The sequence below is a fragment of the Phragmites australis genome, chromosome 23 (genome assembly GCF_958298935.1).
Source record: "Phragmites australis chromosome 23, lpPhrAust1.1, whole genome shotgun sequence".
NCBI lineage: Eukaryota > Viridiplantae > Streptophyta > Magnoliopsida > Poales > Poaceae > Phragmites > Phragmites australis.
In genome coordinates this window covers 22,510,430-22,536,210 of record NC_084943.1, presented here as the reverse complement: position 1 = coordinate 22,536,210, position 25,781 = coordinate 22,510,430, and the positions used below count along the sequence as shown (strand labels likewise).

The window sequence follows — 25,781 nt, the reverse complement described above, 5'->3', positions numbered from 1 at the left end:
CATCTCCCCTGCGGCCACTTGCCCCTTCCTCGGAGGGCTCGAGGCAGGTTCGGTCGGCGCCTGCTGCTCGGGACCGGCCGGGGCCCTCGGCTTAGGGCTGGCTGGTGCCCTCGGCTCTGGGTCCACTGGCGCGCTCGGCTCTAGAACAGGCGCGCTCGGCCCCGAAGCAGGGGCCGACCTCGGCTCCTCCGGTTGCCTTTGGCCTCCTACGGGGTCCTTGGGCGGCCTGAAAACAAAAAAGGTTAGTGACAAGCCGACATTCGGGAAGATGTGCTCGAGACAGAAAGGGAGCTTACATGGTCTTCAGCCCACGGTACCGCCACCGAGGCTCCGGAATCCAGAAGTCAGGGCTCTGCGGCTTTGGTCCGGGCTCCGCCTTCCTCCTCTTCGGGGGAGGGCTCTGCCCTCAGGCCGTTGCGGGCCAGCCCCTGTGGCCGCCCCGGAGCCTTTCTCCGGCGGCTGGTTAGCTCGATTGCCAGCCGTTACGCCGCTAGCCAGGCCCTAGCCCTCGGGCTCCCGCGCCTTAGATCTGGCCTCCGTCCTGGACTTCGCTCCCGAAAGATTGGCCGCCCCGGCTACCTCTGTCGCGCCGCCCGCCGCCGGCCGTTGTCGCGGAGGTGACAGCGACGATGATGAAGACGGCTGAGGGACGTATGCCTGGGGACGCTTCCCCTTGTCTCCTCGGGCCGTCGGCTTACTGCCTGCGGTGTCCCTACCGCCGGCCTGCTGCCTGCGGCGTCTGTGCCGCCGGCCTGCTGCCTGCTGCCTGCCTCTTCATCCACCACGGGGATTTGTATGGTCCCGGGGTTCCAGCGCCCTGGACGATCCTCCAGGCCCTGGGCGTTGAACTCCGGAATGGACGCCTGCAGCGCCACCCGGCCCGGGTCTGCGCAGAGCGCCAGGTCCTCTCAGGGCAGAACGGCCCGGGCGAGGTCATCAACGCCGGTCACCACCTTTAGCAGGGTCGCCAGCGCCCCCTCGTCAAGGTCCCCGTCCGGGCCGATGTGGGTCCTCGTGATGTCGCCCGAGCCGGTGTACATCCATGCAGCGCGGGCACGCTCCCGCACGGGGGCCAGATGGTGGCGCAGGTAGTCGGTGACCACCATCAACGAAGTTAGCCCCGCCCAGCGCAGGTCGTCGATGCAGTTCAGCACCTGGCGCTGGCGCTCATCCTTCACGGGGGCCACCTCTCAGGTCAGCATGTGGGGTTCCGCCGATGCTTGGGGCAGCATGAGGCAGTCATGGGGGCTGACGTCGACGTAGACCCAGTCCCGGTGCCAGTCCTCCCATTTGCTACGCAACACTTGCGGGATGTAGAGTTCACCGAGCCCCTCCCGCAGGCGGAAGTTGCAGCAGCCGACCACCTCCACCTCCTTAGATCCTTTCCTCTTCCTGGCCGCTCGGAGGACGAAGAAATGCCGGAACAGAGCGACCGACGGCGGCACTCCCACGAACATCTCGCAAAAGTGCGCGAAGATCGCCAGCATCACCACCGAGTTCGGACTCAAGTGGGCCAGCTGGATGCCGAATGTGTCCAGCACTTGGAGGAAGAATGTCAAGAACGGCGGCACCAGTCCAGCGGTGACGAAGGACACGAAGATGACGATCCGCTCCGACCGGCTCGTGGAGGGCGGAAAGTTCACCGGTGTCACCACCGACACCTCCCGCTGGCCGGCGGGCACCATCAGCTTGCGAACTTTCTCCGCCCCCTCCTCATTCACAATGCGAAACTTCGGCAGAACACTGTCGGAGCTCGACGTGTCCCGACGGCTGCTTCCTGCCCTCGGCATCTTTTGGGGGTGGGGAGTGTGCTAGAAGGGTTGAGAAAAAGGGGGGCGCTGCGGGGCTAAAGAGGGCGAGAGCTCTTGGTGCGCAAGGAAGAAGAAGAAGACAGAAGTGGTGATCGCAAGAATGGCGTGAGGGGCAATGGTTCGCTCCCCCTCCCTTTTTATATCCTGGGGATTTCAAACGGCACTTTTCGCGGCGCATTCTGCGAAGCACATTCCCTCGATCGGCGCGGTTGCCAGGCGAATCTCCCTCGATCCATGCGGTTGCCAGGCACACTATCCTCGATCCGCGCGGTTGCCACGCGCGCCTCCCGCCTCGTTATCACACTCCTCGGAAGTCGGAAGGACACACGTTCTTTCGGTTCCCCGCCTGGGCCGTACCAAAAGTCTGGGCCGAAAAGACCGCCAAGACCGCAAAATTCTAGTGCCTGAGAACAGGCCACGTGGCATCAATGCTGGGATCAGCCTCGAAGAAATAAGGGCCCCATCTGCAGTCTCTGGGTCATTGTCTGCCAATGGGCCCGAGGGCTGCTGTCGATGACATGGGAACTAGGGGTCCCCGTGTCCCGGGACCAGGACAGCAGAGTGCCACGTGGCGCCTTCCCTCGGGGACTTTCCCCCGAGGACCCGAGAAGTACGAGATCCGAGAGAGGGCACTCGAGGCCATGAACAGTGGTCCTCGAGCACCCGAGTTCCCCAAGGACCCGAGAAGTACGAGTTCCAGGAGAGGGCGCTCGGGGCCATGAACAGTAGTCCCCGAGTGCCCGAGTTCCCCGAGGACCAAGAAAAGGCATATCCAGAAGAGAGTGCTCAGGGCTATGAACAGTAGTCCCTGAGCACTCACAATTCCCCGAGGACTTGAGAAGCCCTTCGCCGGTGGTCCCCGCAAGGGCTCAGTGGTGATGTGTCAATTGGTGAGAGGCCCGATGCTGCATTTAAGAGGGAGCGTGGCCTGTCACTTCCAACCACTCCCCCACGCCTGCTGTCAGTCCCCGCCACTGCCTGGCAGGGAGGTGTGGGGACATTTATTTCCACTAGCATCCGATCATCTATTCCACCTGCATCCATTTACTCTCATTTATTTCCCTCCGGATCCTCGCTTGTGGAGTTCATCCTTCGACACATACCTAGTCGAGGTAAGTAGAATCCTCAAACCCAGAAGGTTGCTGACAGTACATTGTTTCATCAAGATGTCCATGTAAAAAAAGTGTTCTTCATGTCAAGTTGATGTATCGGCCAGTGGCGGGAAGCTGCAAGTGTGAGAACCACACATATAGTGGATGATTTGACAACCGGGCTAAAGGTCTCATCAAAGTCAACACTAGGTTGTTGAGAATAGCCACGAACAACCCAACGAGCTTTGTAGCGAGCAAGAGACCCATCGGAGTTGTACATGTGCTTAAAAACCCGTTTACTAGCGATGACATTGGAACCGGAAGGACACAGAACAAGGGTCCACGTAGCAATTGTCAATGAGGGCGCAATACTCCTCAAGCATGGCATGGTGCTAGTTCAGATCGTTCAGGTCCGCATGATACGTCTTCAGAATGGTGGAGACAGTATCGAGGGAGGCGAATAGATTAAGCATGTCCACCGGCTCGACGATGCCGGTCTTGGCTCAGGTTTGCATGAGGTGCTGACTAGGTGTAGGTCTCGCCTGCAAAGTGGCGTGGCCTCCGTGAAGAGAAGCTAGAGGAGGGACCTGGCTAGCAAGGCCAGGCTTAGACGTAGCCCCAGTAGCAGGGCCAGCCGGGATAGGCGTAGACATGGCACCAGCAATGGGGCTAGGTGGTGAAGTAGCGTCAGCCCCAGTTACAGACACAGCAGGGCGCCGTAGGATGATGGGTGATGCCTCAGGGACGTCGGCTAGTTGAATGGCGACGCCAATCAGGCCAGGAGTAGACACAACCCGAGCAGCAGGGCCATGTGGTGAAGTGCGTCGGCCCTAGGCACAGATGCAGCAGGGGGCTGCAGGTCGGTGGGCGATGCCACAAGGATGACGGTCGAGTGAATGGCGACGTCATTGATGAGGAAGTTGAGATCAGTGTGAGGTTCCTGCATGTTAGTTTGAGAAAAGGGAAATATGATCTCCTCGAAAACAACATGGTGAGATATGATGACTTTGTTAGTGGAGCGATCAAGACAGTGGTACCCCTTATGGGAGGAAGGGTAGCCAATGAACACACAGGGAGTAGAGCGTAGTGAAAGCTTAGTGTCGACCGTGGAGGATAAGTTTGGGTACCACAAACAACCAAAGACTCTGAGATGGGAGAGATTAGGCTGGACTTTGTGGAGTTTGTGGTATGGTGTGTCAAATTGAATGGGATGACACGGACTGTGGTTGAGGAGGTATGTGGCGGTGGCTAGAGCTTTGGCCCATAAGGATGAAGGCATGTGATACTGAAAAAAGTGTGGAAAACGTCATTTGTGGTGCGGATGGCGCGCTCGGCCTTGTCATTTTGTTGGGAGGTGTAAGGGCAAGACATGCAGAAAAATGATACCAAGGCGTTCAAAGAAAGCACGAGAAGAAGAGTTGTCGAACACTCGACCATTGTCAGCTTGAACACATTGGATGGGTACATGAAATTGTGTACGCACATAGGCAACAAAGTTCTGCAGAAGCGTGGAAACTTCATATTTTTGGCAAATAGGAAAGGTCCACATGAAATAAGAGAAATCATCGATGATTATGAGGTAATACCGAAAACTTGAAGTACTTAAAATGGGTGATGTCCAAAGATCACAGTGAACAAGTTGAAATGGTGCAACAGATTGAGAGCTAGATGTAGAAAATAGGAGACGAACAAGATTGCCAAGTTGACACGCAGGGCAAAGAGAATCATCTCCTTTATTACATGAAATTAAAGAGGAACGACGAAGAGTGTCCATGATGTCATGACCAGGGTGTCCAAGATAACGGTGCCAGGTGGCGTGGGAGGTGGACGTCATCAAGTAGGCATGCGATGATGAAGGGGTGGTGACGGGGTGGATGGTGTAAAGGCCATCCGAGCTATTGCAGCAAAGCATCTCGCGCCAGGTTCGCAGGTCCTTAACAGAAAAATTGAGAGGGTCAAACTCGATAGAACAAGAGTTGTCACGAGTAAATTGACGTGCGGAAATAAGGTTTTTAAAGGATGGAATGACAAAAACGTTTGGCAAAACAAAGGAGGAAGAAGGAGTGGAGAGGGAGGTGTGACCAGAACGAAGAGCAGAGACGATGGAACCATTACCGATAATGATATTTGCTGGTAGGTGGAGAGGAGAGGAGGAGGTAAGATTACCATCAGTGGAGGCCATATGCGAACATGGTGTTGAGTGCACTGATGAGGGCAGCTTGATCCCAATTAGGTTGGGAAGATTGGGCCAAGCCAGCTGAAGAGGTGGCCACCGGGGCAAAAGCTGTGAAGGCATTGCCTGGCATGCCAGGGCAAGGGCCGAGTATACCCTGGCCAGCAGTGTTGCCCGGACCATGGACATGCCCCATGCTGGGGTTAAAGCAGATGCATGGACCAGTCATGGCGACCCTTGCCGTGCTTGCTACGGCAGCCGCCAGAGGAGGAGCCTCCCATGCCTTGCTAGGCACCAGTGGCCTGCTGGCACCCACTGAAGCCACAACCGACGTGTGGCCCACCAGAAACAATGAGGGGAGTGCTGGAGGCCGTGTGTTCTTCTAACGCATCTCCGTCATGAGGAAGTAGGAGCATGCCTCGCTGGACGAGGGCAACGATGTCTTAAAGGAGATGTTGTCAACGACATTGGCGAAGATCGAGAGAAGGCCGCACAAAAGGTTTAGCATGAGCTTCGGCTCGGACACGGCGTGACTAACATCACAGAGATCATCGGCCAACGATTTGATGCGCTAGGAGTACTCCGTTATTGACAGATCACCCTTCATGATCGAGTGAAATTGATGATGAAGATAAATGGCGCAGGTCTCATAGTTGTTGCGGAAGTGCCCCTCGACGCAAAGCCAAAGATCTCGTGCGGTATGGGTGGGCTCGACCGTGACGGTGAGCACGGCCTCATGGATGCAGCCGAAGAGCCATGAGAGGACGATGTAGTCCTCTTGAGCCCACGTCGGATCGGTCGGAGTAGCGGGGATGGAACCATCGATGTGATGCAGCAGATGAAACTTGCCACACAACACCTTGAAGAACACGGACCACATGGTGTAGTTTGCGGCCTTCATGTTGAGGAAGATGGGGATGTGTGACTTGATCGAAGCAACGTTGGCTGCGGCAGGCACAGTGGAGGTGACGAGGGTGGTGTGGGCGGTCGGCGTGATGAAAGAGAAAGACGCCAGGGAGTTGTCTTGGCCGGAGACAATGCCCATGGTGGAGAGAAAGAGAGAGCGGAAGCGATGATCAGATCGCTCAAGCTAATACCATGAAAACCAGAAAATGAGAGAGAGTTTTGGGAAAGCACAGCACACACTGTGCGACCTCCATTTTCTCATATATATATATATATATAGCCATTTACAGAGGGATCAATACCTGATTAAAGGGTGGAAATATCCCCAAGAATAACAACAAGAAATGGCAAGACCTATCCTTCCAAAAAATACAAATGTAGCTCCTAAGTATATATGTTAATAAACGGGATCCTCTGATTTCGCGGTTGAGTAAAGTGAGATGTAGAATCTGAGATAAACCAGGATAAAATGAGAGGATTTGGATTCGGAGGTGTGAGAGACACACGGGCAGAGAGACACGCTGGTGAATGGGAACGTGTCCCAATTACGAAACCAACCCATGAGCTGTCACTTCGACACGACAGTTTTGAGCCCTTGCCTCTTTTCTCCTCCTCCAGTGCTCCCTACAATGATGCTGCACTGCTGTGATTCAACTCAATGCATGTTTTTTTTTAGGGGTATACATTTTTTTCTTTTGCCATATAAAAATTAAGCATCTGCATCTCTTCAAGATGCATTACTAAAACTGTCTTTGGGGTTCGTTTGGAGCGCAGGGATGATTATTCTCGTGGGAAACATTCATACTCACCTGGATCGATGTGAATGCATGTACACATGCAGAACACCACATGGGCTCTGAATTACTTCCTCTGTTTACAAATAGTTCACAATTTTGACCGTTATTGTTCAAATTTTGATTAACAATAATTTTAAAATATCTAGTTAAGCCAAATGGAAAAGATATTGTTAGATTTGTAATCAAAATAACTTTAAAACTATTACACACCTGTAGCAGTTTGTGCACACACTTGAGAGAAACTAATCGGTAAAGTTTGAATTGTGTAGTCAATGGTCTCAATTATTTGTAAACGGAGGTAGTAATTTATGTCATACCTAGCCCGACTTTGTGTCTATCTATAACAATAAATGAGATTTCAAATTGGTTCTTGAATGAACAATTTCATCCACATACTGGACTTGCCATGTTGATGAGCAGGCACATGGCTCAGGATCATATGGGGACCAAATATTGGCACTTGTGACAAGTTAATTGAGCAATCAGCCCCTTAAGTGGGCCACTAGCCTTAATGAGGACTGGGTACGACTGAGTTGATGATGGATGGCGATGCATGGCAACTGCACCCTTCATCGATCCACAGCCACCGGTGATACTTTGGACACTGACATGGTCTCTAAGCACAGCACGGATCAATCGCTTTGGTTGTAGTAAGATGTTTATAAATCTAGCAAAACTATAGAGGACTTTTACAGTACATCTAAATGAGTGCATGCCGTCTATTTTTCTTATCCGGTGGTTTAGATTGACCCAATGATACTCTATCGCCCATCAGTATCATGGGTATCATTAAAAAGTATCATGGGTATCATAAGGGTAGGATTGGAAAAAAAAAATATGATAAACTTGTAAATTATATATTTAATTAGGAAAGGTCAAAATATTAGTTTATTCTTCGGATAAGTTTTCACTTATTCTGTTCATTTTATTTATTAGGGTTTTCACCCTCCGTCGATCGATCTTGATGGGTGGTGAAGGTCCGAAGTCCGGTCAGTCAATGACGTAATTACCCTAAGGGTATCAAGATAATTACAATAATACCTACTAAAATGGACGGTTGAATCACAACAATGATACTCTCCACCATCTAGTATCATGGTGTACTGTAAAGTTTCTCAAACTATAACATCGGAAAAGTGCACAAAGCAAGCGTATCTCCGTTCCGATTGCCTTCTTTCTCTCTCTAAAAAAGAAATAAGAAATAAAGGGAAGAGAAAAGACGAACAAGGGAAACATGTACTGTACGATTACTAGTGCAACTGTAGCGTGATAGATGGAGGCTCTCTGGAACCTGCTGGCTGCAGATGCCATGCCGGCAGCCAGGCAGGCCGACGGACGGGAGGTCTTGCAGGCATCGATTCGACGACAGGGCACGTGTGCGTGACAGCAGAGAGACGACACAGAGAGCTAGACAGAGAGAGTAGAGATAGAAAGAGATGGAAGAAAGTGGCTTTACCTTTTTGCCGTTCCTGTGACGGGTCACGTCGCCATTGACGTCTCCACTGTACTGCTGCTCACTAGATTTCGGGCTACAAAACAGCAGGCAGCCAGACGAGCAGGCAGCTCGATCGTACCGGCTTTCATCAGCTCCCTGCAGATGCAGCCTTCCCGCGTGACACACATGATCAGTGTGGCCAGCGAGCGACACGGACAGGACGTCAAGCCATCGCCATCGCCATCGCCATCGCCATCGACATGGCCTTCGATTCGTCTCTCACATGTCAACAATGCCCAGCCGCCGTACACCTAGGTCATGTAAGATACACACTGTACTCCTACATGAACGACAGGAGTATACAGCAGTATTCTCGACCAGAATCCTTTCACAAGCAGGGATTCTCGTACGAGTTTTGCAAGAATCTCACAGAGATGAAGTATAGTTCCCGTTGGAATCGAGGAAAACCTCCCACGTTCCATCATGCTGACAAGCTGAAAACACCCACCAAGTTTCGGCCGCTCAGTTCCACAAACACGACATCACTGAACTTTCAACAGTGCTACTTGCTAACTGCTGAGGAATCTGGGCTGATTTTTTCTCCACAAAATGAGCCAAAATTTACCGTTACCAATTACATATGTTAAAAAGAATAAAAGGGGAACCTATATGGGAACTACAGCAATAAAAAAATTATCTCCAACTTTGAACCCTAGAAAATATTGGGTGAGAAACATGTATAATATCAACCTACAACAGCCTGCCTGCCGCGCCTTTCCGCCTAATTCTGGATGCTGGGAACGATAAATCCATCTAAGTCAAGCAATCACCTCTCCCACCTGTTACTACCTCGCTTCCATGACCCATCACTCACTCACAAAATGACAGTTTCGGCTGCTGCTGTTGCTGTCATCTTCTTATATTAACATCCAATGTTTTTCTTTCCTCCTCTTTTGCAGCAGAACTGTCCCCCAACCAATGAACTATACAATGTCCAGGACTCTGGGCTCAAAATACGCCACCGCCCCTCACGTCGGACAATCAGAATCTATTTTTGTTTCTGTATCTAAGCTATCATCCTGTATCCGCCTGTAAAAGAGAACATAAGCTGCCGATGTCTTTATGCTATCCTCGGCTATAGGACCCACATGACGGTCATCGAAGTCGTACCAGCCTCCTTTCCCTTCATGCTGCACCAAAGAAAGCACATCATAAGAGGCTATGGCTTGGAGATAAAGTGTGAAACAAAGACATTACCAGAGCAACGGCACATGAGCTTGCCAAACATGTAAAGAAATACATCCAAGTCACTTAGGCACAAGCATGCCAGCAGGAGCAAATAATACTTACATAAACATAAGCTGTATAGTGGCCACCTCCCATGCTTCCATAGTGGTTACTAATAGCAAACAGTCGATAATTGTGGGGAATTTGTTGGCTTCTGTTACCGATATACTTTGACAGGTCAAGATCATGAATTGGGAAGTCCACAAATGTCTCTAGCTTGTTTTTTGTGAACCGACTGTATGAAAATCTTTTTAGATGTATTATAAGGATTTCTGGTAATCTCCAAAGATCTAACTTTTTACTAGCTTGCCGATGCTCTTTACAACCTGGGCAATACCTGTAAAATAGAACGAAAAGAAACTTACAAACAATCAAAGGACACGAATAAGCATACAGCATGTCTGCAAGTTTCACGGTCATCAAGACACCATTATGTTTACTTTCTCTCAACATTGTGGTTCCAACAATAAGTAATTTCTTTTTGTTAAAAGGTTTTGGGAGCTGACACTACAAAAGAGAATTTAAAGCACTATGATAGAAAAACACTAACGATGGGAAAGAAAAATACCACATGTCTTCTGGGCCTAACGGTTCCTCCTTTATGAAAGCTTCAAGACATGCATATAGAGAACAGGTGTCCTGCGGTCTCCTTGAAAATAACACTGCTTTGTAAATCTCTGGAAGAGAATCCAAAGAACTAAGATTGTATTTCTCCAGCCCATTGTCCTGCCAACACACAACCACATGCAGACGCTTCTGCGAGCCTTTCACTGTAACAGGTTGATCCATTTCTATCTTCAAGGGTTGGTCCGAGAACCTTTCATTAATCAGGAAAAATTGCATGGCATCTTCAATCATTGTTTCATCTTCGAGAGAATTGTTATTTATGCTGGTGCCCTCTGACACATCAGAGCTCATATCATTTTCTGCAGTTTCATTGACTAGGCTGCTTTCACCGGTTGCTTGATCAGCATCTGAAACATCATCTTTCAATACTCGGAATGGAGTCAGAACCTTTAGGAAAAGATTGCAGATAGTGCTTCCAGTTACTGTATCGGGAAGACTTGACACAAGTGGTGTGCCAAAAGATTTCCAAGACTTCCTGCCAAAACTTGAGAGGGATGACCTGCATATCAGAAGATGATTTTGTTGTAAGAAGAGTTCTGTATGTAAGTTCTTAACCATAAAAGAGGGGAAACTTATGATGAATGTATCTTGGTGCAGATTGGGTTTCAACTTTCAACAATATTTGCTATCCAATCAACAAAAAATAGAAAATGAGAAGATTGTACTTACTCCATACGCTGGTTTCTGAACACCACTATAGGAGCATCTTCACTGTCTTTTGGAAGCCGATATGCAACCAAACGATCTCCATCTCTAATCAAGGAGATGACTTCAGAAGGATCTTCCAAGTACCGGATAATGGAACTATTGTAGACCTACATGGTGATCATTAAACAATAAGAAAAATATGCAGGGGCACGTTTAGCAGCTTTTGAAATGACAATGATACTGCAGGAATAAGGAATACCTCGGCAACGAGGAGGCGTTCATCATCTCTCAACAAACAAGCATTGCTTAAAGCATTAACAAGGGTACTAGTATCTCCAGTTTTTGGCACGCTTACAGTGTACGGAGACGGCCCAGTAGTGCCATCAGTGCTAAAGACTGTTATGGTCATTGTTCTCATTGTTGTTGATGGCAGGGGCAAAGATAAATACATGAACGGGTCAAATGTTATAGAAACTTTCCTGCAAATGGGGCAAACTAATGTTGACTTGTATTGACCCTGCCATTGAAGCACCAAAGACAATCAGTAGCAGATAAAAGCACATTAAAGTAGCCAGAAAAAGGAAACTGTCTCACTACGCGCATTCGTACCACCACACAAATAATGGGCATGATATATCTCAGAGCCAGCACATGGGTGTGAAAAGGGATCTGTTTTCCCCTGCCCATATCCTGTCTGTATCTACCGAAATAACGGCTACAAACATAAAGTGTCATCAACTAATTAAATGGATGCGAAATCCTTGTAGACAACAAGGAGCCCAAGAAGGGTGTTGACTTAATGCGCCCCACCCATACCATATCCATCACCATAATAATAACATAGGAGAGTTCCCGGCCCAAAAGCTCAGAAACCTCCTTGTTTGTTGAGGATCCAGGTTGATAAACTGGGACAGTGGCATGGCTGTGTCCGACTCTCCAGGCAGTGTAGTGAGACTTTTGGTGAGCTGGCATGACTGTTCATGTGTAGAGGGGCGCTGTAATGATACTATTAGTTCTCCTTTTTCTTTTACAAATTTGGTAACAGTGATAGGGTAGGGGTAGCGTCAATTGGAAAAACTTGTCCAACATCGGTTGAAATGGTTTGGACATATCCAACAGAGGCCTCCAGAGTCACCTATGCATAGCGGGATACTGAGGCGCGATGATAATGTGAAAAGAGGCAGGGGTTAACCAAACATAACATGGGAGGAGTCTATAAAAATAGACTTGAAGGAATGGAGTATCCCCAAGAACTATCCACGGATAGAAGCACGTGCAAATTAGCGATCCACGTGTTAGAACCATAACTTATGCATCTATCTCCTTGTACCGTTATTACCTCTCTTTTTACCATTACTAGTATCTTTATTATCATTATTGTTTTCTTATCATCTTTTTAGTTGGATCTTGTGGGTTTCATCTCTAGTCTACCCTAACTTGCCTGGGACAAAGGCTGTTGTTGTTGGTTGTTGTTGTTGTTGTTGTTACAAATTTGGTAACACCTAGTTTTAGGGTGAAAAATGCAAAACTTCCACTCAACTATGGGAATACAGTAATGCAAATCAACTGCAATAAAATGTTGGCTCATGTGTCTGGACTCTAGAGTACACACCTATCTGACTAGAGGGAATTTTTCATCTTGCACCATTCATTGTTCTGAAACTTGAAAAATTATGTATCACAGGTTCTCTTATCTAGATCACATACCTATTCTGCACATTGGCATAAGAATAGATATGGGTGATTCAAGGTTCAATCTACAGCTGTATCAGTATTGATCCCAAGGGATATACCAATAATTTCCACACTAGTGCCCCTAATGTAAATATCAGTAGCTTTAAAGTAGCAACTTGCAATATCCTATGCTATGCAGGTAATTAAAGATATAGAAAGGACTCAATTGGGTGGTGATAGTCTTTGTTATGGGAGAATATGGAGGTACAAGTATGTCTTAGGAAATAGAGCAACCACACACATTTAAAACTAACCTGGCAGATATCAACTATTATAGAATCATTTCGGGCTAAATGGTTTCCCCAGTATTCATCTGCGACCTCTTCATCTGGACGACCATCAGAATCCTTTGCTTCAGAATATGGTTTACATTTAACACGATTCAAATCTTCATGGAGTCCATCCAATAGGAAAGCAAGAAGCTCCTATAAACAGCACAGAAAAGTAACCTAAGTAATGTTCATGGGCACTGCAAAACATTCCAGGTAAGTATATACAAATTCTTGCTAAAAAGCTAATTATAAACAATACAGAAAAGAACAATACCCTAATATATGGAAAATACCCTTTATAGACACCATAAATTTTGGACATTGCAAACCAATAACAGGATTAACACCTTAGCACAGCATCTTGGTGCTTTAGGCTCTTTATCCTGAAGCTGACATTAGTAAGATCAAGTGGCTAAAACATTGCCCGTGACGGAATGGGGCACACTTTAAGAAATATTTTGGAGCATTCGTTTTTGGGGTTGGGACATCAGTGTCTTTTTGAAAATAAAAAGGTAATTGACCTGTGAATCGTGTTGGTTAAAGCCACTGAATTGGGGGGCAAAGCGTGCAAGTTTGGCCTTAAATTGGCGAGGCGCAACTGGAGTTCTATCAATAGCCCATAGCTTCCTCAACAGATCTCCGAATGCGTAAGCGAGCTCCCCCTATTTAAGAAACATTTTCCAATTGAGTCAAGGAAACAAAAAAAAAATTCAAAAAATACATAAACTATATTAACTGAAAAAGAAACTTCAACATGCCTTCATCCCCAATGGGTTATGAGGGTTTATTTCTTTATAGTAATCTCCAAGGAAATAATCAACCAGCTTTGAAGTATGAGCCAAGCACTGAACTGCACTGTTCATGAAACATGTGTTTCCAAGATTGTCTAATCCTGTTAAACCAGAGCCAATTTGCTTCGAGCTTCCACTGGATGAATCCAGATCCATGTCCATGATAATGCCATTGCTAAAAATTGAGCTACCCATTGGTAATGCTAACTCATCCTTTTTCCCACCAGCACCATTAGCCATAGGTTCTGACAAATCATAAATTTGTATTTCAAGAGGCATCTGAAAATGTGAAGTAAAGTATAAGCTACATATACTACAAAAAGATTATATTGTATGAGAAGATATAATCGCAAGGGTAAAACTGTTAGAAAGCTCGGAATAAGTGCAAGCTAGGTTAGTGAATCTCAAAATACAACTGGGAGAAAATGTCTGATTAACCATTGAGCCAAGTCACTCTGGATAAGGTAGCAGAAATTAACTCGTCTATATAGACCTGGTGACTAAATGGCTTTGTTGTTTTCTATAGGCCTGGGGGCAGGTCAAAGCCCCCAATAAAATGTATATGGTTAGCACCCAACACCATGTAAAAAAAAGCAACAAATAAGAAGACATCAAATACTTAAACTAAAATATAGACCATGCACCAGTTATACAAACTTCCTAGTTTACACTGGAATCATATAACTCTATATTTCTTATAGAAATTACAACTTATGAAATTCTGTTAGCAAGTCAAAAAGAAGATATATATAACTTCCAAGAATGTGGTAAGCAATTCAAAAGAAGAGATATGTAAAAGAGAAAATAAAGGTCAAATAGGAAGACAGAGATACCACAAAAAATAAATAAACAGAATAGGCTGAGTGCACCTTTTCTTTAAGGCATGCTGGCCCTTTCTTTTGGGCTCTACAAGTAACATGCATCCTCTGTTCAAGGAACTTTACTTAGGATATGAAGAAAGCTCTAGGTTTATGAGAGAAATTGAAGTGACTAGGTGTTTATCCATGTTCAGTATATGATACAGCTAATTCAATGGAAAGGAGTTCAATCAACAAAAGGGGGATTTTGGTATGTAATTCAATTATAGAAGCACTAATTAAGTGCAGATTAAATATGTCTACCTTCAGAAGAGAAGAGAAGAACCTTGACTGACTAAACACTCAGCAGCGAGTGGTACATGGAACTAAATTGTTTTTTTAAAACTCATCATTGAAATTTTATGCAACAGAAAGGACAAATAAATAGCTAGCAGAACAGTACAGTCATGTACAATTCATAGCGGTAAGCAGTAAGATGGCAGACTTGATGGAAAATATACCTCCCGATCTGAAGATCTTGGGTCTTGGGGCGTTCGGTTCCATTCGTTCATCAATATGTAGGTTGTTCGTCCAGAGAAATCCCATATGTGAACCTAAATGCAAGCGAACATAAAATAAAGGAGGGGGGGGATTAGCATTCTACCATAACTAAGGTAGTGTTTGGTTGGTGGGACGGGAGGGGACGGAGCGGATCCATCCCCTTTTTGAGCTGTTTGGATGGAGAGCAGTGGGATGGAATGGTTCGGAATCAGGGAATATTCTTCAAAGATTCGGGACGGAGCCGTTCCAAAAAAAATGGTGGAACACAGCCGTCCCACTTCAAACGTGACATTGACAGTGAGCCCGAGGTACTAAAATGGACTCGTTCCATCCCTCCCACCAAACAAGCATCTATATATGAATGAAATCATCTCATCCTCAAATATATGAAAGGAATCGTCCCATCCCACCTCGCTCTCCAACCAAACATTACCTAAGTGGTAGAAAGGATTATCAGGAAAGTACCGGCTCAGAATCTGCACTCAGAATCTTGATTGCTCTTTTAAAGTTCTCAGCCGAGTTGTCCTAATATGTTGAAAAGAAGATGAAGACACAAGTTATAATGCTTTACTGAAGGAAAGATAATCCTTAAAAAATATGAGCATTAAGATCCTAAAGTAAACCTCTCTTCAAAACTAGAAGAACAGACAATAGAGTGGAACATAAGTACATAACACATACCTTCTTGCCGATCTTTACAGTTAGCGCATTTGTATCCCGTGTGACCGAAACTCTGAGCATTATAGGGTAAATATTTACTGAGCCCTCTTCATTAAGAGACGATTTTTTGCCCACAGAATTGGCAGAATCATTATGCCTATGTGAAAAAATTAAGATATAAGTTATACTGAAAGAAAGAAAATAGTAAAATCATCACACAAACAATAAATAAATGAGAACTGAATACAGGCAGCTGAGCATATACTTCAAAAAACCTCGCCTAAATATTAAATGCAGCATTGCGCTACGACTTTAGCCTCCAAAGGGTTTCTTTTTCTCCCATTCAGAAAGAAACGTTTCAATGGTTTTCAGACTCAAAAAGAATCCTACAGGCAGCACACGATTTCTTGCTCTCAGCCATCTATCCTGTTGAAGGCTTCAATGCAACACCAGATTTCTTGCTCTCACTTGCTTGAGGCTTTAATGCATTCCTTCAAGGTAGTTTAAACTTCAAAGCAACCACAGGCTTCATAGAGAGTCTCCATAAAAGTTGGATTTGCACTGATCACATCTAGGTTTTAATACATGTCGATGAAGCAAGGCTCTTTTGCACAATTCAACAAAAGAAAAAGGGTTTCTAGAATTGCACTATGGTCTCCTTATAGAAGCTAATAATTTTTTCATCGCTTTGTCTTCAATATGACGTGTTCAATAAGTCCGCTAATATGACGGGCTTGAATAAGGACGCTGGACATTTAATAAACCATCATAGGTCATTATAGTTGCCACAAACTTTCCAAGTAACACAAGGAGAGAAACCTACAAGGCTCATCATGCTTAGACATGCTAATACTCACTGAATACATGCATGGTAAACTACTGTGTGTACGAGCCGTTACTAGATAGTTGGACATTCAAAGCCATCCTCGTACAACCATTCATTCAACTAGCAAATAGCTCAGCAGCGCATGAGCGGCATGCACAGCAGGCAATAATCAGTAGAGTGCGTGCACTAGGGCAACAGACGGTTACCCTAAACAACCCACCTCGCTCACTTTCAGCAGCAAATAGAACAGTTCGAGATTATTCCAGTATAGGGCCTGCAATAGTTGATGTACCAAAGCACGTAGCAGGATTACCATTACAATGCAGACGGCTACCTACAATGCAGACCCTATAATAATGCTTTCATAAGCAATCAAGCATCAATAATCTAAGCTTGATCCCACGCATTGCTGTGGACTATCTACCTGGCAGACAGCACAACTAAAACAAATCTCTCTACGCAAACAAGGGCGCCCTATCATACTCCTATCCTATTCCAAGGAGGAAATGAAGAAGAAAGGAGAGGGTTTTCTCACCAGTCGCGCGCCTTGGCGAACAGGTCGGCGGCGAGGAGCGCGTAGCTCCTCCCCGCTGCGGCAGCCGAGACGTCGGGGGCCTGGAGGAGGATGTCGTCTGCGCGGCGGAGGGTGAAGGCCTGGTCGGAGATGAACATGCTGAGCACCTTCATGCCGTAGGAGGTGGGCCCCGCGGGCGCGGCCGCGTAGGGCACCCCGGGCGCCTCGATCGCCGCCCCCTCCTGCGCCTCCCCCCACCACCTGCATCGCATCTCGTGAGGAGGCCGAGGCGCCACCCAGGGGGGACGGGGGGCTCCTCCGATCGGGGACCGGTCGAGCTAGGGTTAGGTCTGTCCTTACCTGCGGGGCACGAGGAACACGCGGCCGTCCTCCTCGTCGGCGGGCGAGGCGGGATCCGGGTCCGGGGCGGGGACGGGGGCGTCCCCGGGGGCGGCGAGGGGAGGGTCCGGGGACGCGGGCATTGGGGCCACAGCTCCGCGGCTGCGTGCGGGATTCGGATCGTCGTCGTCGTCACGCTCCTGGAAACGGAAGACGAAGCGGAGGAGGAGGAGGGCTGGCGATGAGCCGGAGGTGGAGCCGGCCAGTGAGCCGTCGAATTGGATCAGGAACCAGGCAGGGGCGACCACCGGAAGAAGAAAAAAAAGTGGGATTTGTCGGGGCCGGGACCACATGTCAGTGTCACTTGCAGCATGGGATCCTCTAATTGATGCTCCTCCGTTAAAAAATGTTTCGCTATTTTGTTTTGAAAACGTCAAATTTCGTAAATTTATATTGATAATTAGTTAAATTATATTTATGTTTAATATAGAAAATTTGTTTGTGATAAATTTGTATTTTTAAATACTTTTAATATGGTATTAATTTTATAACAATTGATAATATATAATAAGAAAAATTAATAATCAAAATTTACTTTAAAAAAAATAAATATAAAATATGTCTTACATTCCTAAAGGAGTATTCCGATGTAGACACTGTGAGAGATGACTAAATGGATGGACCGATCCGATATAGGCTTATTGAGGCATGATCTGTTTAGGTCGGTTAGCTAAACGGATCATATCGTGTCGGTTCACGTGCTGCGACTACAGCTCAGGTACGGCTTATTTAAGATCGGGTCATACCATGCCGGTCCGCGGCACGGTAGGCCCGATGACTTTTTTACCCGTCAGTCCACAAAAAATTAAAAAAAATCATAAAAACTTACTTTCACTCGGAATCGAACACTCGACATTCTACTTATAAGTCAAACACACTAACATTACACCACATATCCTATATGGTATTATATCTAAATAAATTATATAAAATACTAAAAAATATAAACAGTTAAACAAATCGTACCATGTCGATCCGTCATGCTGCGACTCCAACCTAAATACGACCTAAATCGTCATACCGTACCATGCCCCGGATTAAAATGGTCGTACCTTGTGCATCCGGACTACTTGCCATATTTAGACGCAGCCGATCGCGGGAATATCCGAAACGGATAATGCTGCCGTGGTGTGATGTGTTGGGCCAGGCCTCCACAACAGGCGGAGTGTAATATACTCTCGGGCCAACAGGCGACTGAAGAGGCCCAACATTCTGTTCTTGGACTAGATTGAAATCTACTCAAGATCCCCTAATTCATCTTCCTACCACCAATTCTTGTGTTGTTCTACCCCAAATTCTATCTATTTATCTTGTATCGGATCGGAACGTAAGACTATCTCTAACAGATTTTTGTCAGAGACTAAAATTTTTTCACGAAAAGATTTTCGTTCCCTTTAGCACTCTAACGGTTTCTCCTCACGATTTACGTCACGAAGGGATTTCCAAGATCATTCCTTTCAGGACAAGATTCTCTCTCATTTCCCTTCACAAATTCTTTCGAAAGAAAGCGGTTGAAGATGAGAAAAATTAAAAAGAATGGGAATAGAAAGGATCGAGAAGGGAATAAAATGAAGTGAATATGGTTAGAGATGGTCTAACAACAATATACGTACAATTATTAAAAATATAATATATATATAGAGAGAGAAAAACTAGTCTGTACTCTTGGAAGTACATACCCTCGATTTGATCCATAAGTTGATCCTGTTATAATAGAAACATAGACTACTTTTTAATACGTATATACTATTTTCTGATATGTGTACATTTTTTATATGTGAAACATATATATTATTTTTTAAGATGTATATAATTCTTTCTGAATAACCATTAACAGAGGAGTATGTACACCTAGACTACGTAAAAGACTTCCAATATATGTCAAAGTTCTCTCCGTGGCCTCTAGCTAGTATCTTGCAACATCATGGTCGGTCGATCATGGATCCAAAGAGTCACCCAAACCAAATCCAATCCAACAGCAACAATTCAGGCCCAGCTACGTACTGTGTTACCAAGTCAATGGTGATGGATGCCACCAACATCATATCACTCTTTGCTCCCTTCTCCACCAAGCAAATAAAAAAAAAAACAAATGCTCAAGCTGAGTCTCCTTCTCCATTTAACTTTTCAAGAAAGAAAAAAATAACTTTCACTCCCTTTAATTTTTTAAGAACAAAAAATCCAGTTTCCAAACAAGTACTCAGCATCTCCTAATGCTTTTAGGATAGTGCCTTTTTACCCCCTTTAGAATTTTCAAGAAGAAAAACTTTTCACTCAACTTTCCATTCCCTTTACTACTTGTCAAAGGTGAGTAAGGGGGTCACCTCTTGGAGTGGTGAGGGAGTCGTGAGGGTATAACTCCACGCACCAACATTCAATTTTTGGTGTCAAAGGTGGGTAAGAGGGGTTATCTCTTGGCGTGGTGAGGAAGCCGTAAGGGTACAACTCCACGCATCAATGTTCAAATCCTAATGCTCATGATTTATGTCCAGTTTGGTAGAGCTCCAGCTTCAAATTTACATATCCGTTCTACATATCTATAGTGTAGCAGATTCATTATGGATCTAGAGCTATAGTGGGGTGTTTGACTACTAGGTTAGCTCCATCTTCATAATTGAGAGGGTTTTTTGGTGAATTATCAGTATACCCCTAGCGTTGTCACTTGTGTAAGTACATCTTTGAAATCATGAAAAAGAATTGATAAGTAGTTATTGAGTAACAATGCTTGCATGCATCTCTAAATTGGGAGGGCCGCCAGATTTGGTGGAGTAGGGCCGGTGGGGTTGGAATCAACGGTGAACTTGTTGGGGCTGCGGCGTTACAGCACAATCGTGAGTGGACAGCGACCTCCTTGGGGCTGTTGAGGTTGGCAAGGGAGGAGGATTCCGGCCGGACTGGGGCACGGAGACGGGCTGTAGGCCGGAGTTTGGTGGCGAAGGCGGGCACCATTGCCTAGGATTTGGGACTGAGAGGAGAGTGAGAGTGATTCAAGAGAGAGGAGCAAGTCGAGTCGAGAGGGTGCCCAATAATGGTATAGTAGAAGCGGGTAATTTTCTCTTAACAAGATGTGTTTGTTGATATCGAGGAGGTCAGACCTCTCCACAAAATTGCATAGTGAAGGGACGACCCATGCATGGATCAAGGTGCTTAAAAAATATAAAGTTGATCCATTCATCCAAATCTAATTTGGATCTTGAATCTTCCTATCAAACACCTTTTATACACGATGAGTGCGTTATTATTTGTAGACGTTTGATAGGGACATACTCGTAAATATATGAGCGTGATATGTATATATAGTAGTATAGTGGTGTGTATCCTTATAATCGCAAAATATAAAGGAGAGTTAAGCACTTCACCTCCTCGCGCGTGCGTGCATGCCCACAAAACATCACTTCAACGAACACACAATGGGGCAAAGCAGAGATTAATTATATAATTTTATTTTCCCTAGCTCGATCATGCACTCCAGTCTTCAGAGATAAAAACCTGAGACCGACGGTATACAAGGATCGGAGCCAAGCCAAGAACTGCCGAAATGAAGACCTGCAGGAGAGTTGATGGAATGATATATAGGGACTGCATGCATGATAATCTTATTAATCGATCAGATGGCGCGAATGAGGAAAACAATAAGAGAACGAGTGAACATGTATAAAACCAAGCCAAGCCAACCCAAACCGTCCAATGCGTCACTACATGTACGGCATTATGTATATATTTTTCTTTTCTGAAACCAACACGACCAGTGTAAATGGTGATGCGTACTCTATTTGACAGGTTAGATTGTTACAAGGACAATCGCAAAACCCAGCACGAAGCAGACTAAGTCATTGCGACTATTTTTTTCTTCAAACTATCACACTACTATATAAAAAGTTATCTCTGCCCCTTTTCATTACTGGTCCACTAATAACCAGTAGCGATAATATATCACTACCTGTTCGTAAACTACAGACACATATAAAAAATTGAGTCATACAAGAACCAACAATGATAATTAAATTATCACTATTAGTTCTTAAAAAAATGCCTCTTTAATAACTGACAGTGATAATAATTATCTCAACCTATTTTAAGCTGGTAGTGATAACATTTATCGCTGCTGGTTCATAATTCGAATCGATTGGGCAATAATTGACGAAGACGAACCGATTGTGCTAATTATTATCACTGCAAGTTTGTATTCCAAACCAACATGGATAATTCTTCTATAAATAGAACACATCTCCCTTAGCCGCCCCCATCTTATTTCACTCTCCCGAAGCCGCTCTCGAGGGTTAGTGGTGGTCAAAGTAGAGCGATAATCACCGACTCCACTGCGGCCGTCTCTACCCCTTGTGCCTAGTTTCAACACGTCCTCTGAGCCATAGCCACCTCGCCGAGCTCGCCGTCCACCGAGCCAACACGCAGCCGCACACCTTCCCCGTCTTGTCTCGTCATCTCCTCTCCCTGCGGTCTTCTCATCTCCTCTCACCGTCTCCGAGCCATAGCCACCTCGTGTTCGTCGAGCCTGTCGTTCATCGATCTCTGAGCCGTAGCCACCTCGCGTTCGTCAAGTCCGCCATCTGTCGAGTTCGTCGTCTCCTTAGCCAACACGCAGCCGTGCGTCTTCCCCGTCTCGTATCGTCATCTCCTCTCCCCGTGGTCTCCTCATCTCCTCTCACTGTCTCCGAGCCATAGCCACCTCGCGTTTGCTGAGCCACCGTCCGTCGAGCTCCGAGCCGTAGCCACCTCGCGTTCGCCGAGCCTGCCATCTGCCGAGTTCACCGTCTCCTGAGCCAACGTGCAGCTACGCGTCTTTCTTGTCTTCTCATCTCCTCTCCCCGTCTCCACTGCACATGCAAATATTGTGCGAAAATGATTGTGATAATAGGTAGATCTAAACGAATGACAAAAGGCACATTCGTTTCAATCTAAGTGTAAGTGTTAAAAATTGTGTTTTTTCTATTCGTTTAGACTTACTATTGTCACTCAAATAGTATTTTCACTCGGCTAACACAAGATGTACAACGGATGACGCGGAGCTGCTGTATCAGGAGATCTCTAACTTGGAATGTTAGAAGAGCTCCTGGTACAATAGCTTCGCAACATCCGTTTCTATTTGTAGATTTAGGTATAAAATACTCTACAACGAACATTTTGGTATGAAAGTTTTTGTATAAAATACCCCATACTAAAGAGTTCACGATAGATTATTTTTGCATACGTTGAAGGATTATCATTATCGGTTCAAGATATAAATGTTCCAGATATAAACTGGTAGTGATAATCATAGATTGTCACTACCGCTAATTCAGTGCCGGTTTAAAACCAACAAAAATGATATTTTTTTAAGTAGGGTTAGTTCTTAACCGTCGCTTCTCAATGTAGAATTTTCATAGGCCTCTATTTTAAGAATGGTGTGGTACCATTGGAAAATATAATTAATGATCTGAATCCGCATCAAGCCCTTGTCGTATTGAAACAAAATTAATTTAAACGCACACAACTTCCATTTAACTATAGTAAAATTTCTCCAAATGGAGTGATTATTCGACACCCGTCTGTATTTGTGACGAAAGAAAGCTAGCACTAAAGCTCGACTAAATGAACTGAACCCTCTCATATCTCATTGTCATTTGACTTTAACAATATAATGTATCGTCAAGGTCCACTATATATAAGCACCATTATGAAACATGAACTGTAGCAAATCAAAACTGTATAATATTCTTTGGGCTTTTAACTTGTGCATGCTGTTGTGCACGAAATCGATCAGCTTGTGGCTGTGTGGCTATCCCCTCAATGCAAGTAGTGGTCATCATCATTGTGGATTGGACCAAATATGGGCAGGCATGTCTTGTCTCATGTTCACCGATCCCTGCACATCTTCTCTTCGCTCTAATCTCTAGGCAGCTGCTTGCTTAGCTAGTGCACATCAACTTCTGGCTCTTGATTCATCGATCGATCTGAACCACCAGTTCAGTTGACACGGACCAATGCAATGCAAGTGGCCGATTCTTCTTTGCTATCGCCATGCCAATTGCTCTATGATTTCCGCTCCGGATCCGTTAAATTTCTGCATTCCAAACAGGTCCTAGAAATAGCAAGTTGTTGTTAGAAATAGCATGCACCGACATTCTTTAGTCACGTCTTTATTATATATAGTGGGTGTGGTCCCACAGTCTTGCTGCATACTTTGTCCGGCTATGAACATATGCATGGTGGTGATGAGAACTATATAAATGTCAGAAGCTAGCTGCTAGATCCATGTGGAGGTGTACAAGCTCAAAGTGGTCGGTCTTTGTTTAAACGAAGCAACTGCAACCCATATACGGGTCGGACGATGCACAAATGGGGCAAGCCAAGATTATACTGGCCATGGATTGAGGGGGGCAGCATCATTGCAGTGCACACCAGTGTGTAGAGCTGATGGCCACACAATGACCATGCATGCATGTGTGTATGCATGCCCAGATGGACCTGCTTGGACATAACTCTCTTAGACAGCGAGCATAGCTGGATGTAGTATATATTTCAATTTTTTTATCTAGTGGGCATACTTGATAGAGCTCCAAGATTTTCTAGACAAACTTAGGATATATGAGTGAGCTATTTTGTTCGCATGTTATATTAAAAATAAAAGCATAAATTACTTTATTTTAACATACAAATTCTAGATCAGGATGAATCTCGGAGTAGGAGCTCTGCTAAATATGTCCATAGTGTATTTTTTTTTTCATTTTCAAAGGGTGCAACTAGTTAATGAGTAGTGCTACACTTTTTTTTACAAAATATCTACTTACTTGCTGACGTAGACAACAACAACATGCATGCCGATTTGAAATTGCCAATTAAAAGATGACACACGGGCACATTGTTAAGGGGTGCATGGTTGTGCCATATATATATAATAACATTAGAGTATTAGACCAGCCACCGCTTGATTGGCTGCCATCTCCGTTAGTCATCACGTACATGCATGTCCGCCCACCTGGAACGTGTAAAATAGAAGAGACAGACAGACAGACAGATTTTCGTTTAGGCTAGAGATATATGCTGTAAGATATCCATGACACCAAATTAAAGCAAGTGACCACTTTTTTCTTTTTTGCTACATCGTGCTTTCTTACAACATCTATCTTACTCGATCGGATAAAGAAAGGTACACTTGGGCTGCAAGCAAAACGTTAGATTTGGCTGCTGCGTCACGGTCGGTCTAGCTGTCGTTGGCGTTCCGCTCGTGTCGCCTCCGGATGCCAACGCCGGCCGGCATGCATGCCATCAGCGGCAGACCATGCGTGACGAGGATGAAAAGGGAACCGAGAAAAATTAAGATGTGCCTTCTTCAGATACGAATAGCATAAAAGTAAGAACGAAGCATGTATATATACGATGCGTACGCCGCCAGTCATACTGATGCAATGCAATCCAGGCTGGCTTGGTTTGGTTATTTCTCCGGTATGTACCGTCTTTTTTTTCCCCGATCACATGCAATATCATACGCATACCCACTGTTTACACGTAATCGATCACTGTTTTATCGTTTTTTATATAATATGTGGCACATATTTACTAATTTTGAAATCAAAATTACTTTCACTATTATAGAAAAAAAAATCATCACTATCCATTAAAAACATAACTATCACTATCAATTCATAATATGAACTAACATTGATATTCCAACTATCACTGTTAGTTCATATCTTAAACCGACAGTGATAATCTTTTCATATGTAAAAAATATTTTACCGTAAACTCTTTAGCATGAGGATTTATTTAAGTTTGATCTCAAACTTAAGAGAGAAGCCCCCATACCGAAATATTCATTTTATACATAAATATACAAATAGAAACGTATGTTGCGAAACTACTATAACAGGAGCTCTCTTCTGACATTCCAAGTCGAAGAGCTCCTAATAAAATAGCCATGTGTCATTCGTTATACATCTTGCACCAGCTAAGTGACAATAGTAAGTCTAAACAAATAGCAAAAGCATAATCTTTAACACTCAAACTTAGCTGGAAGCAAATGTGATTTTTGCCATTCGTTTAGATCGACCTATTGCCACAATCATCTTTACACAATATTTGCACGCATAGTGGAGACAGGGAGAGGAGATGAGGAGATAGGGAGAGGAGATGGAGAGATGGAGAATGCGCACGACCACGAGTTGACTCGGGAGACGGCGGGCTGGGCGAATGCGAGGTGGCTACGGTTTGAAGGACGGCGGACGACCACAGTAGAGACGGTGAGAGGAGATGAGGAGATGGGGAAGGCGCATTGCCACATGTTGGCTCGGTGGACGGTGAATGCGAGGTGGCTACGACTCAGAGGACGTGTTGAAACCAGGCACAAGGGTATAGGTGGCTATAGTGGAGACGGTGACCACTGCTCTACTTCGATCGCTACTACTCCTTGGGAGCTGCTTAGAGAGAGCAAAATGAGATGTCTATCGGTTTAGAA

The 25,781-nt window shown here is 45.3% G+C and overlaps 2 protein-coding genes across 2 annotated transcripts; both read right to left on the bottom strand.

Annotated features, from left to right (window-relative positions):
- Nucleotides 1–5,646: 5,646 nt before the first annotated feature.
- Nucleotides 5,647–6,120, bottom strand: LOC133906076 (uncharacterized). The gene has a single exon (XM_062347855.1). It carries the CDS (start codon nt 6,118–6,120, stop codon nt 5,647–5,649), a length of 474 nt encoding a protein of 157 aa, XP_062203839.1.
- A 2,635-nt stretch (nt 6,121–8,755) lies between these two features.
- Nucleotides 8,756–17,593, bottom strand: LOC133906151 (ubiquitin carboxyl-terminal hydrolase 8-like). The gene is made up of 13 exons (XM_062347948.1): nt 17,291–17,593; nt 16,952–17,191; nt 15,612–15,747; nt 15,396–15,455; nt 14,891–14,983; nt 13,540–13,851; nt 13,303–13,443; nt 12,764–12,934; nt 11,035–11,292; nt 10,797–10,942; nt 10,069–10,626; nt 9,564–9,837; nt 8,756–9,403 (listed from the first exon to the last, which is right to left on the bottom strand). Exons 1-13 carry the CDS (start codon nt 17,410–17,412, stop codon nt 9,242–9,244), a joined length of 2,673 nt encoding a protein of 890 aa, XP_062203932.1. The 5' UTR covers nt 17,413–17,593; the 3' UTR covers nt 8,756–9,241.
- Nucleotides 17,594–25,781: the final 8,188 nt, after the last annotated feature.